The sequence below is a fragment of the Sinocyclocheilus anshuiensis genome, unplaced genomic scaffold, assembly GCF_001515605.1.
Source record: "Sinocyclocheilus anshuiensis isolate Anshui unplaced genomic scaffold, SAMN03320099.WGS_v1.1 scaffold197, whole genome shotgun sequence".
Taxonomy (NCBI): Eukaryota; Metazoa; Chordata; class Actinopteri; order Cypriniformes; family Cyprinidae; genus Sinocyclocheilus; species Sinocyclocheilus anshuiensis.
Window position 1 is genome coordinate 106,695 of NW_015540856.1, and position 14,703 is coordinate 121,397.

Genomic DNA, 14,703 nt, shown 5'->3' on the forward strand with positions numbered 1-14,703 from the left:
ATATATATTGTATATATATATATATATATATAGTATATATATATATATTGTATATATGTATATATATATTGTATATATGTATATATATATATATATATATATGTGTGTGTGTGTGTGTGTGTGTGTGTGTGTGTGTGATGCCAGTCCAATAAGAAGTGCAGCGCGTCTGAACCACGTCACTCACACTCATTCCAGCAGCTGGTTAGTGCTGTCGAGGCAGTGCGCACTACAGAGTGAACACTGATCGCCGCGGATACAGTGTGACCGGAGAAGCGCGGGTTCAAACCTTGTCCGGTTGCAGATGGAAAAAGCAGCAGCACAGACGGAAGGCGAGAGAATAACGCTGAACACAGTGAAAGGTAAGAAAAACACCAGACCTGCAGTACAGTAGTCTACTGGTGATGTATTTGATCTGTAGTGAGGGGGAGGAACACTTATAAGTCTTGTGAAGATGTTGTGAAACTCTAAGTAGCAAGTAAGTTTTATTTGCCCCGTGTGACCGAACGCGAATCTCGTTCTTAAAAACAGCGTGTGACAGAAAACCGCTCAGTTGCTCTCAATCACATCTTTATGAAACGAACACAAAGCGCTCTATTGTGTGTCTGGCGACAAACACCGAGTTATACTAGCAGCTGTTCACCAGGACTCGCGCTCTGCTACTGAGAGCCTGGTCGATGTGCGGCATTGCAGCTCATTTTAATTGTAGATGAACACCACAGGAGGAATGAATGTTTGCAGAGAAACGACAAACTTCTCATTAAACACCGACTTGGGCTTCGTTTCGAAATCTTGTCAGCTGTCTGTCTAGACAGCATCACTGGAGACGCAGCCCAGAACCTCAGGAAGCGAAACACGTTTCACAACATTATATCTTGGATGCAGTTAGATTACATCACAAGATTGAAAACTAGAAACTATATTTATAATAATAATAATGTAACCCAAAAATAAATAAAATAAAACCATAAAATGCAATTTACATGTCGGAATTACCAAAAATGTTAGACTAAATAATTTATATTATACTTATAAAATGAAGTTTTTTTTTTTTTTAACTCGTGCAATGAATAGTGCATTTAAAATGTTTTAAATAATGCTCACTGAATCTCAGTAGCCTCACATGACCAGTCGAATACTTCTCACGTACCCTTGATATTGACCACATTTGCTCATGGAAGGAATTCATCATTGCTGACCTTGAATAAGTAACAGAAGACATTTAGCACAACGCTACATTAACACTGCTGAGTGTCTGAGAGCTACTTAAACCATACATTACTGAGCGTAGGACCAATTCTAAGGACAACATGTTTTGAAAATACCTGCCTGGTAGGTTTACAGATAAATCCTCAAAATTATAAAATGTTTAAGATTTTTATCCACAAAATATATAACAAAAAGTGACTTGAGGGAGAGTTGTGTCTATATTATAATCCTCAAGTCTCTGCAAAAAAGTTTATCGTAACCCTTTGATGCAAAATCAGTTTGTGTGACGTGTAAAATAGTGATCAAGTTCTGTTTTTGACTGAAAATCATTGTAGTGTCGCCATCAGTCAAATTAAGTTGGAATCATAGTTTGGTTTGTCAAAATGAAAACTGAGGTGTAACTGTGCAGTTATCTGGCAACTCAAACATGCGTGCATGCTGCACCATAACAAACTTCACTGTGCATCAAACCAGCACAGCTGAGTTTCCATTGACCATAACTGATCAACTTTATGTGTGTTAATCAATGTAAATTAAAGGAATAATTTACCCAAAAATGAAAATTTGCAGAAAATGTGCTCACCCTCAAGCCATCCAAGATTAGGATGAGTTTGTTTCTTCATCAGATCTGGAGAAATGTAGCATTGCATAACTTGCTCACCAATGCAATGAATAGGTGCCGTCAGAATGAGAGTCCAAACAGCTGATAAAAACATCACAATAATCCACAAGTAATCCACAGCACTCCAGTCCATCAGTTAACATCTGGAGAAGACAAAAGCTGAAACAAATCCAGCATTAAGACGTTTTTAACTCAAATACGAGTCCATAATCCATAATAACACTTCAGTGAAAAAGTGGTCTGGTCTGAATCAGGAGAGAAATCTGCCGTTTACAAGCCAAAACAGCTCTGAACAAATATGTGGCTGGATTTTGATGTGAGAGACAACAGGAGATGCACTTTTACACTGAAGGATGTTACTATGGATTATAAACTCATATTTTAGTTAAAAAAAAAGTCTTGATGGATTAGTTTCAGCTTTTGTCTTCTCCAGATGTTAACTGATGGACTGAAGTGCTGTGGATTACTTGTGGATTATTGTGATGTTTTTATCAGCTGTTTGGACTCTCATTCTGACGGCACCCATTCACTGCAGAGCATCCATTGCTGAGACACTGATGCAATGCTACATTTCTACAAATCTGTTCCCATGAACAAACAAACTCATCCTAATCTTGGGTGGCCTGAGAATGAGTAAATTTTCTGCAAATTTTCGTTTTTGTGAACTATTCCTTTAAATCCGTTCAGCACAAGCGATTGTGTCTCTTTGGAAAACTTGGATTAAACCGCTAGATTCATACTTTTTGAAGCACGTAAATAATTTTTTGATATGTTCACTGCAAATGTAGTTAATTGTTTTATTCTTATTTTGTTCTCCATAATCCACAACCCATGTCGGTTTGAGTCATACACTCTCTTCTTTTTTAAGTCAAAATAGAGCATAAATTCTCCCCTGTGTAACATTGTGTTTTGATATTTTGAATTTAAGGTATAAATACAGTATGTTATAAATACAGGTGAAAAATACAGTATGTTATTTCATATTTGTTTACATTTACATTGTAAAGCAAGGATGTAAGGCATGATACAATCAAGTTTGCATGTATATAGAAAGGAAGTCTATTATTACAGTTTGATTAAAACTGCTTGAGTTGGCTTTTTCATTCTTTCACACGGCTCCTCGTGCTGCTTGTCTGATTTAGGGTTTATGGGGGGATTGTTCAGGAACTCTGGTCTAAATAGAAATGGAATGAGGTCCACTTCAGGCTTCTTGAATCATGGCTGTCCATTGGGTTCTTGGTAATAATTCTCACTTACTGCTGAATCACCGCACCAAATGCACAGCCCTTGTATTTATGTACCATTCCTGCCTGTGTTAAGCTTTTATATTCCTCTCAGATGTGTTGAGTTTATCCTGCTATACCACATAAGTATAGTGTGTCACTCGCTGCAGAACATTAGTGTGTTATGATATTGCAGAAATGATATGAGCATAAATTTAGCTGCTCGACTTAATGTGACATTTATGTGGTATTTCCAATAACTCTTTAGAGAAGTAGTTGAGAAGTCTATCAGATCTTCGTCTTCAGTAAATAAATAATTTAAAAATGAAAACAATTCAAATAAAAGATGATTTTTTTTTTTTGCAATCCTTGATCCATGGGTGAGATAATGATTACTCATGCATTGTATCTTATCAGATCTTCGTCTTCAGTAAATAAATCATTTTAAAATGAAAACAATTCAAATAAAAGATGATTTTTTTTTTGCAATCCTTGATCCATGGGTGAGATAATGATTACTCATGCATTGTTGCTGTGCATTTTGAATCAGTTGTTTGGTTTTGGTTGTTAAGGGTTTAGTTTAGTCAGTCACAGCAGGCCTTCGGCTTCATGTGTGTTCCTCCTTTACTCTGGATTTTGAGCTGCTCGTCATATTTTCCGCTCTGTGGTGTAAAATCCTTACAGCCCCCAGTTGGCTGATGGGAGACAAACAGCGCTTTAACTTCACTATCCAGTACTTCTGTCTCTCATGTGTTTGTTGCATGTCAGAGGTCAAACTAACTTGTTAGTCCTGTTCTTTGTTAGTATTTGTAAGGAATTTAGTAAATGTGTTTTTCCTTCATCTAGTGTTTTCTTTTTTTCAGTAGTTGACTCCTATTTCCTGGAGTATCTTCAGTTTTCTCTTGGTTTATTATGTTTAGTTTTGAACTGCGTGGTTTCTAGGTCCAGTGGTTGGTCCTGCTACAGTTTTACAGTTTTCCTGCTAACCAGCAATGGACAGCCTGTTGGTATTTTTGTCTTCAGCTACTCCAGCCACTTTATTTTGCCCTTTATTTTACATGTATGCATTGGGAGATGATTTTATTAGAGATGCGGCCAATCATCGTTATCGGCAGATAAAAGCAATTATATGCACTATTGTTTATTGGCTGATTGCTTTAAAGCAGCCAATGATCAGGGCCCGATCAAAAGGGGGTGAAAAAAAAAGTGTCAGACAGCATCTTGTGTGTAAATGTCTCTTGTGTAGAATTTAGGGCTGTTGAAGTGAATGCAATAATAACTCATGAATGCAGTCTCACTTTAAAACTTAAAAAAGAAAACCAAATAGTGCAGTTATCGCAGGCTCTGTTTGACTTTATGAATCACCTGTAGCTTAAGCCAGGGTTGCCAAGTCCACAGTTTTCCCTTCACCAAACATTATTTGTAATGCGCCTCCCATCCAGTAATTGCAAGGAGCTTTCTTCTGGTAAGAAACAAAGTCTCCACTTTCAAATCCTGTACAGTTTATCACAAAATTCAAACAATAAATGCCGTTTTGATGCTCTTAAAGCCTGGGATGCAACAGCAACAGTTTGGAGCACAAGTCTCTTCCACTTTAAGGGTGCTTTCACACTTGGTTTGCTTGCCTGGTCCGAACCCGAGTTCGATTGCTCCCCCCTGCCCCCGCTGGACTGCGTTCATATTATTTATTTGGGTCCGACCCACGGTTCGTTTGCGTCATCAAGCCAGCAGCTGTTTACCCCGTTGCTTAGTAACGACGGCGCAGAAGGCGGCGGCAAATGCACAACATTGCTCTCTGCACTTTTATATATTTACGTTTTTGAACAGTTCGTTTTGTTTACAAAGCTTCGGTACATAACGACACTTATGTCTGTCTTACGAATGTACTGCAAATGCTCTAAAGAACGCTGAAGGCTAATAGAAATGAGATATAGCCTACAGCTCTCTGTTTGCAGCTCGTCAGGAAAGTGAGTGAAACACACACACAAACAATCAAATAATACGTCATCAATAGCGGTTCACTTCCGTGATTTGGTACGATTGCGTTCACATCAGCAGCGAACCGTACCGGAGTTCACTTGAACCATACCCCAGACCACCCTTTTTAAGCGGACTCGGGTACGGTTCACGGGTGCGCACCCGAGTTCGGAAGACAGCGTTCACATCATCCAAACGAACCGAACTCTGACGTCAATCGAACCCGGTGCACACCAAAAGTGCTAGTGTGAAAGCACCCTAAAACAAGTTACAGTGCGAAATAAACATGCATGAACATCGGAAGGTATGTAGAAAGACACAGTACAACTTACTAAAAGGTATGATCATAAGAGAGTTCTTTGTGTAGTTTGCAGCATTAGTTGGGAGAGATTTTTTTTTTCCATTAAAGCCAAACTATCAGTATTGACAGATGTTTAGTATCAGTGCATCTCTGGTTTTTATTCAAAGCGACTTGCATTGAATTCAAGGTATAGATTTCATCAGTTCCTGCATGTGCTGGAAATCAAACCCATGACCTTATAGGACCCTATAACAAACTGTATGAACTTAATCTTTCTGTGGGGAAAATTCACAGCTTTATTTTCAATAATTGCTGGGATCAGATCATATATATATATATATATATATATATATATATATATTATACAATCGCAGAGACACTTTTATGCTCATCATGCCAGAGTCCAGCGTTTCCTAAACATATTTTATTAAATTGTGCTGGTTTATGTTGTTTTAGGACATTATATTACTCAGCAAATACATTCAAATAAATTTTTAATAGTCAACCCTTAATTCATTTGAGTGTTTTTTCTAAAGCAAATCTTATATGGGGTTTTAAATTGCTCTTTTGGTATTTAACTTGTTACTTGCATGAAAATAGCCAAGGAACCTGCCATAGTTTTAAAACACCAACCAACCAACACCAGAACCAGCCTGCGTTGACATAAAGATGCTGAATTACTAGGATTGCAAAAGTAAGTCATGAGTCAAGAGGACAATCCCACTTCAGATGTTACTATTTACTAAAGACTGAAAAATTGGTAGTGAAAAGGTGTGTACAGTTATTTTTTTGGCTGATCTTATTGCATATGCATTTGTAGGAGTTTCCCTTTCAGATGCAAAATTTATGGGAGGAGAGTATTAACATGATTTGCTAAGGTTTGCCATAGTCTGTTTACTGGTATTTGCGCCATTATTTAATGCCCAAAATAGCACGTCTTAACTCCATTTGCACCTGTGTTGTTAGAAGATTACGCACACCTGATTATCATTGATGATTGATTATGGAAATGATCTGACTGTATGTGTTCTTTAATTTGCTCAAGTGTCTCCCCCCGCAGAATTCTCCACTCCCATTGGTGCTTTTACAGGATTGCGCTCTCATGCTAATTTGGCCTGTTTAGTAAATCTGGCCCTATATGGTCTGACGGAGTGTTTGCTGGATAGTAATGCATGTGTTTTGAGGGTGTGCGGGCCGTTTGACATCAAGTGGAAAAATGGCAAATTGGATTTCTGAAAGCAATTTGTCTCTCATTTAGGTGAGACAAGAGCGTGCCAAGAAGACAAGAGCACCACTGACCTTTTGATGACAAATAAAGCATGGCCTCCAGGCCTGATGTTTGCTAACAGCAGCTTTGTGCCACCTCTTTTAGTAACTATGGCTCTTTGTTGTGTGTTATACAAGCGAGCATGAATTTGTGCAGCCTCCCATATGCCAATCCACAATGACTGTTTGACAGGCTGAGTTTGTTTGGATGCTGTTTGTATTTCTGTGTCCTCAGGCTTTGGCGTGAGTTTGCGAATTGGTCTGGGTTTGGTTCTTGAAGGATTTGAAGATAGCGGTCTGTCTTAACTCTTTGTTTTTGTAATATTAGGTGAACAAACGTAATTTTGCTCCATTTTTATATAATATCATAATGTTTCTTCTAAGTTTTCTTTCAAAACAAAAACAAGTGTCATTTTTAATGTGTTCTATGCTCATACATTATGAATGCAAGAACAGCAACAGTTGCAACATGCAGCTTTTGTTTGTCTACTCAATTCTCCAATAATATCTGTTTTAAATGAACTCATCTCTCTGTAGACCAGAAAAAATGGAAAAATAGTGATGTTACTGCTGTTTTGGCCATTGCTTTATATTGATGAAATATCTAACTCAGTGATCCAACTGAAGAGCCGTTATCAGGTTTTACTGGCTCATGTATGCACATGTCCCATTGATCCGAATGATTGAAGTATGATGGCAGATGAGCACTGTCCTAAACGCAGAGAGCCCCTCGCTGTCTGTTGACTTAGGCGGCTTCCTTCTGTTTGGAAATGTTCTTCATCTCATTTAGAGCTCCTCATAAGTCTCCATTGACAGCAGTACTTTATTGTTTTGCCACCCACATTTTGGGTGGCAAATTTTTTTTGTCACATTTTTTTTAGTAAGCCACAGCAGTTCTCAGGACTTACCTATAGTCTTCTGTTGACTGTTAAACCTGTTTTCCTGCAGGTGTTTAGGTAAAAGAAGGAAGTTCATTGAACTTATTTTTTTAAACAAACACCCAAGAACATTTGGAATTGCACAAATGAAAAGTAAGGTGAACCAGTGGCTCTTTTGTGTTCTTAAAGCACATTTTAAGTGAACTGCACTGTGGTGTGAACCTGAGATCATTTGGATTACATTTAGAGAATTCACATATAAGAAAAATTCTGCTGCAAGCAAGTAATAGCACTAAAGAACCAGCTATACTTTCATCTGATTCCCAAAATATAATCACGTTACATGCTTCTGTTACTGCCAATGAGCATTTCATGTCCGAGGCAGTGGCTGGTGGTCAGGATGCATTTGAAAAGCATCACAAAACTGTGTTTACATTTTGAACTTCACTGAAAACTGGGGGAGAAGATATTATATGGCTGGGGTCCTCAACTCTGGACCCCACATTGTATGCTTCACTCTTAAAAATCAAGGTTCTTTATTGGCATTGATGGTTCAATGAAGAATCTTTATCCAAGGATCTTTGCATTAGTTTTAGATTATTCGAATATTCTTCACACTTAAAAAAATGGTTCTTTTAAGAAATTATTACTGAAAGGTTCTTTTGGGAACCAAAAATGGTTCTTCTATGACATTGCTGTGAAAACAAAAACAACTTTTGGAACCTTATTTTTTAAGTGTTGCTCATAATACAGTTGTGGGTTTTGAATCTATTGCATCGTTTGACATCAATATACCATTGTTTATTCACATCATAACTCTTGAGTCTCAAACTGTAATAATAGTGTGACCTGAGGCCTCATAGGAGGTAAATGTTACAACACATCTGCCAGAATCTATGTGGATGTGGTGGAGCCATGTGATGCCATCTGCAAGATATGAACAACTGCCTTTTGAGACTCAGAGGCCCTGTTTACCCCTGTGATTAAGATCATCATCACAAACGGACCACATTAAATACAGGTGTAAATGGGGTCTAAACGTTTGTCTAAAAATGGGGTTTTAAGCTTGTCTGCTTTTGACCACTTTCAGAGGTTGTAGACGCTCATGTGGTTAAATGTGTTTAAATGGCGACAAAAGACCACCTACTCATGAGCATTATGCATTACGATGTTGTTTTAAAGAAGTGTAACAACCTTGATTCAAACCTCTCTATGTTGTGCCACAGATTATGATCATCTTATTTAATTCTTTTTTTTTTTTTCAATGAAGTGAATTGCTTTGAGTATTGGGTTTACAGTGAAGCGTACTATAGGGTTTGGAGCAAATGGATGATTTGATAGTTTCATGTATAGACAATCAAAGTATCGGTTGTATTGTCTGATTACTTTTCTTAGGGAATTAATTATTATTAATTCATTCAGGTTTTGAAAGGACTCGAATCTGAAAATTCGAAGTCAACCTGATTAGAACTGATTTCAAATTTTAATAGTTTACACCTTATCAACGGTCATCCAGCGAGACATTAATGTCCGTGTATCTTAACAATCTGACTATGTGTATTTTCCTTGGCCACAGGTCAATACAATTATGATAATTTGTAAGCTCCTAGCGAGGTAACGTGATCTTGGCAAGGTTTGACTTTAAAATTATACGACACCAGACAATGATTCTTTATAAATGAAACACGAATTTATTGGCTATTCTAAATTACATTGACCTAAGCTAAGACATACACATACATACACACACACATTCGGTTCTGAAGAATGAAAATGATGTTAACGGAGTTCTGAGGAAAGCCCAAAGTTTTAGCAAGATATTCGCTACAGTTCTCTTACTTGCAACCTGAGAAAATCACAAAGCAGAGATTTGGCTTATGTTTACTGCTTAAAATTAGCTCGGCACCAGTTCAGCAGAGATAAGATTTTGTTCGTTTACTTGCGTTTTGGGTGACAGCTGAAAAGCTGAGTTTCCTGGTTTGGCTGCTTGAGGGAATTCCGTTGCTGATTGGTTACTGAGATGACATCAGGATGGCGTCCCTTTGGGGAAGCCCTTCCGGAGATTGGGTGGAATGCGGAGATTCAATCGTTCATTTGTGAGATATTCGCAGAGGCCTTACACGGTGTTAGTGTCAGCATGTGTTCTCAACTGCTGTCCACACTTAAATGACCTAGTTACATTGTGCAACAACCCTGCAGAGTCCACAATCTCTCAATGTCAATAAGGCAAAACAGATAACTGTTGACTACTGGATGTTCCTGCTGCTATCTACTGTCAATGTGTGTGTGTGTGTGTGTGTGTGTGTGTGTGTGTGTGTGCTTTTAGCTTTTTATTGCATGTTCACACTTGAGGTTAGAAAATCGCTCACAGGGAGGACAGATGAGCCTTCCACGTGCTCTTAAAAATCACTCATCATCTTTATGCATGTACAGTGAGTGATCAAACAGAGAAAGCATTGGGAAAACACACACAGTGAGATATACAAGTTACTTTTCTTTTGAAAACTGACAACATAATTCTATTGTCTAGAACAGCCGTTTTCAAACTGTGGAATACTCAGAAACATCACGTTTTGGGAGTTTATGTCACAGAAAATCTCTCCCAGAATTTAGAAATGCCCTTCTTGATGAAGAAGACTCAACAACATCACTTAAATGGATAGATCACCCAAATGTTCACCCATATGAAGATTTGCTGTTAATTTACTCATCCTCAGGCCATCCAAGATGTAGGTGACTTTGTCTTCAGTAGAACAGAAGAAACTGCAGCTGAAACTGCAGTCCTGAAACTGCAGGTGATTCGTAAAATGAGAGTCAGTGGCTACCAACATTTTGAGAGTCAAAAAAGCATATACAGGCAACACAAAATTAATACCCATGGCTCCTGACGATATACTGAGGTCTTATGAAGAGAAACAATCAGTCTGTGCAAGAAACTGAACATTATTTACAACATTAATACTTGTAATGCAGAGCCTCAGGCAAACAGGGAGATCCGATTCTTTTCCACGAACCAGTCCTTTCGGACAGTTCATTTCAGAAAACTGGTTTAATTTAATAATTTTTTTTTTTTTTACATAATCACACAATTAAGTAATGTATACGCAATTATATTATTAAAGCACCCAATAATAATGTGAATTGTTGATATTTTACATGTCTAAAGCATATAAAGTGAATAAACTAGTCTTAATCAACTCATCTTTTTTTCATAAACAATGAGAAACCATAAAAACGTTCATTTGGCCCTTCATCCAAGCTCTCGGTTCACACATGCACATATCAGCGGCTCATCAGTCTTCAGTCCGAGTCGAACTGCTTCCTCAGTTCAGTGACTGTTGAAGGAACTGGAGTGCTGAATCAGTTAATTCGTCAGAGGATCAGATACGCCGCTATTTCAGCTCATTTCCAGTCGGAGTGACTGTCAGGCGTCTGAAAGTGAGTTTTGATGGAGTAACTTGTAGAGCTGTGCTGCTCGAGACACGCACTGATTCAGACGATTCAGTCAGATTTGATGAACTGGTTCAACTAGTTCACCAAAAAGAACCGGTTCAAAAGAATGATTCGTTCGTGAACCGGACATCACTCTGGACCGTTTGTCTGAGGCTCTGGATTACAGGTAATAATGTAGTAAATAACGTTCAGTTTCTTGCACAGACTGATCGTTTCTCTTCATAAGACCTCAATATATCGTCAGGAGCCACAGGTATTCATTTTGTGTTCCTTGACATGATTTGGTGATGAATGAATGAATGAATGGTTTCAATAAAAAAATTGTTGTTACTGTTCTACTGAAGAAAAAAGTCACCTACATCTTGGATGGCCCGAGAGTGAGAAAGTTAACAGAAAATTTTCATTTTTGGGTGAACTATCCCTTTAACACATGCAAAGTTGCACTGCATTGAAACCAATCACTTTCAGATCTGCTTCCATTCTGGTGTATAACACACACTTTCTACAGTCCAATCAGCAACTGATGGATAAAATCAAGTCCCAGACAATGTTTTTTGTTTGAAAAGACATTTCACTTAGAAATTTGTCACAAATCATAGTAAAGTCAGTCACAACTTTGCAACTGAAGCTACTTTTAAACAATACGTATTGTGAAAAGCGCTATAAGCGCTATATTTGTGTCTCCAGGTCACATACAGTATAAGAGGTCCTGTTAGATGTTGACTGTCTCAATGGTCTCAATGTCAGAGTCAAGAGCCCCCTGCTGTCACCCAGCCTGCGCCATCGGCTACAATGAGTGCCAAATCGACCCTCAACAAGGCGATCTTTATTCCCAACGATGAGAGGCTGCTGGCAGCCGTGCAGGTGAAGAGGAGGACGAAGAAAAAGATCCCGTTTTTAGCTACCGGAGGCCCTGGTGACTACACCACATTCATTTGCTTATCAGGTAAAGGCTTCCCTCATTAGTGCTGTTTCACCATCACTGCTGCTCATGTTTAGGGTTAGTGATTTGATCAAATTCCCAGCACTAAATATTAAACTGTGGCTTGTAAGTTCTCCAACACCTTTGAGCTACAGGCATGAATAATTCCTCAAATCATGTTTAATCATAATTGGTACTTGATACTAGGCTTGCCACGATAGACGGTGCTGACGGTGATACCGGTGTTAAGCCGCAACACCGGTTACGTCACTTGCCCACCGCGGCACCGACCCACCATCGTTTTGATTTTTTGTAGTAGCCTAATAAAAATCATTTAGTTCAGTAAAAGAACAGACACTACAATTAAAAACTGAACGCGGCTGCTCAATGCAGCTTGCCGAACGACAGTCGCATCACAGATCTGATTTAATTTCTCCAGTGAGGAGAGTGAGTCGAGCTGACTGACAAGAAGAGTGAGGTGAGGTGAGACAGAATTCTGACTCTTTTCCATGAACTGGTTCTTCTGTACTGTTTATTTTAATCAACTAGTTCAAATCATTGATTCATTTACGTAATCACGCAATGACGTCACGTATACCCAAAGCACCCAATAATGATGTAAAAAGCAGGTGTTTTACATGTCTAAAGCATATAAAGTGAATAAACTAGTCTTAATCAACTCATCTTTTTTTCATAAACAATGAGAAACCATAAAAACGTTCATTTGGCCCTTCATCCAAGCTCTCGGTTCACACATGCACATATCAGCGGCTCATCAGTCTTCAGTCCGAGTCGAACTGCTTCCTCAGTTCAGTGACTGTTGAAGGAACTGGAGTGCTGAATCAGTTAATTCGTCAGAGGATCAGATACGCCGCTATTTCAGCTCATTTCCAGTCGGAGTGACTGTCAGGCGTCTGAAAGTGAGTTTTGATGGAGTAACTTGTAGAGCTGTGCTGCTCGAGACACGCACTGATTCAGACGATTCAGTCAGATTTGATGAACTGGTTCAACTAGTTCACCAAAAAGAACCGGTTCAAAAGAATGATTCGTTTGTGAACTAGACATCACTCTGGACCGTTTGTCTGAGGCTCTGGATTACAGGTAATAATGTAGTAAATAACGTTCAGTTTCTTGCACAGACTGATCGTTTCTCTTCATAAGACCTCAATATATCGTCAGGAGCCACAGGTATTCATTTTGTGTTCCTTGACATGATTTGGTGATGAATGAATGAATGAATGGTTTCAATAAAAAAATTGTTGTTACTGTTCTACTGAAGAAAAAAGTCACCTACATCTTGGATGGCCCGAGAGTGAGAAAGTTAACAGAAAATTTTCATTTTTGGGTGAACTATCCCTTTAACACATGCAAAGTTGCACTGCATTGAAACCAATCACTTTCAGATCTGCTTCCATTCTGGTGTATAACACACACTTTCTACAGTCCAATCAGCAACTGATGGATAAAATCAAGTCCCAGACAATGTTTTTTGTTTGAAAAGACATTTCACTTAGAAATTTGTCACAAATCATAGTAAAGTCAGTCACAACTTTGCAACTGAAGCTACTTTTAAACAATACGTATTGTGAAAAGCGCTATACAAGAAAGTTTTGTGTCTCCAGGTCACATACAGTATAAGAGGTCCTGTTAGATGTTGACTGTCTCAATGTCTCTCTCATCAGAGTCAAGAGCCCCCTGCTGTCACCCAGCCTGCGCCATCGGCTACAATGAGTGCCAAATCGACCCTCAACAAGGCGATCTTTATTCCCAACGATGAGAGGCTGCTGGCAGCCGTGCAGGTGAAGAGGAGGACGAAGAAAAAGATCCCGTTTTTAGCTACAGGAGGCCCTGGTGACTACACCACATTCATTTGCTTATCAGGTAAAGGCTTCCCTCATTAGTGCTGTTTCACCATCACTGCTGCTCATGTTTAGGGTTAGTGATTTGATCAAATTCCCAGCACTAAATATTAAACTGTGGCTTGTAAGTTCTCCAACACCTTTGAGCTACAGGCATGAATAATTCCTCAAATCATGTTTAATCATAATTGGTACTTGATACTAGGCTTGCCACGATAGACGGTGCTGACGGTGATACCGGTGTTAAGCCGCAACACCGGTTACGTCACTTGCCCACCGCGGCACCGACCCACCATCGTTTTGATTTTTTGTAGTAGCCTAATAAAAATCATTTAGTTCAGTAAAAGAACAGACACTACAATTAAAAACTGAACGCGGCTGCTCAATGCAGCTTGCCGAACGACAGTCGCATCACAGATCTGATTTAATTTCTCCAGTGAGGAGAGTGAGTCGAGCTGACTGACAAGAAGAGTGAGGTGAGGTGAGACAGAAAAGACGATGACGGATGATTTAGTTTCGAAACTAGATGCAAAAGCACCTGTTTGGCAATATTTTGGATTTTGAAAAGCCTGTTGACTTTTGCCGTTTATCTAAGGTGATTTTGGAAGTTTTTTTTAAACATTTGTTTCTTATTTAATTGGTTCCATATTGTTTGCTGATTTTTACTTTATTTAAACTTTGTGTCATTTATTTATTTTATTTGACATCAAGGTGTATGCCGTGCCTCCAAGCTTTCTTATTCGTTTTGCTAATAAACGTTCTGCGTTTCTTATTTATTTGGTTATATATATATATATACTGTATATTATACATGTTTACTTAGCCTATTTCCAGTTTTGTATACCAATTTAAACTTTATGTAAGTTATTTGTTATTTTATATTAGGCATAGCCTGCCCTATAGCATGGTGTATTTTTATTTGTTTTGTTTTGTTAATAAAAGTTCTATGTTTTATATATAGACTAAAGTGAGTTTGACGTTGTATTTTGTTGTTGC

General features: G+C 38.4%; 1 protein-coding gene and 1 long non-coding RNA gene across 3 annotated transcripts in view; both read left to right on the forward strand.

Moving 5' to 3' along the window:
• The window catches only part of LOC107687854 (uncharacterized), a 12,624-nt gene extending 758 nt beyond the window's left edge, over positions 1-11,866 (forward strand). The window contains exons 2-3 of one of the 2 annotated variants that reach the window (XR_001634173.1): positions 196-359; positions 11,674-11,866. This is a non-coding gene — a long non-coding RNA (uncharacterized LOC107687854). The remainder of the gene's footprint in view (positions 1-195; positions 360-11,673) is intronic. The other variant, XR_001634172.1, reaches the window with a different exon arrangement.
• A 1,642-nt stretch (positions 11,867-13,508) lies between these two features.
• LOC107687855 (syntaxin-binding protein 6-like) overlaps positions 13,509-14,703 on the forward strand; it is a 27,831-nt gene continuing 26,636 nt past the window's right edge. Inside the window, exon 1 of the mRNA XM_016485331.1 lies at positions 13,509-13,729. Coding sequence (XP_016340817.1) covers positions 13,576-13,729 — 154 coding nt within the window. The 5' untranslated portion in view covers positions 13,509-13,575. The remainder of the gene's footprint in view (positions 13,730-14,703) is intronic.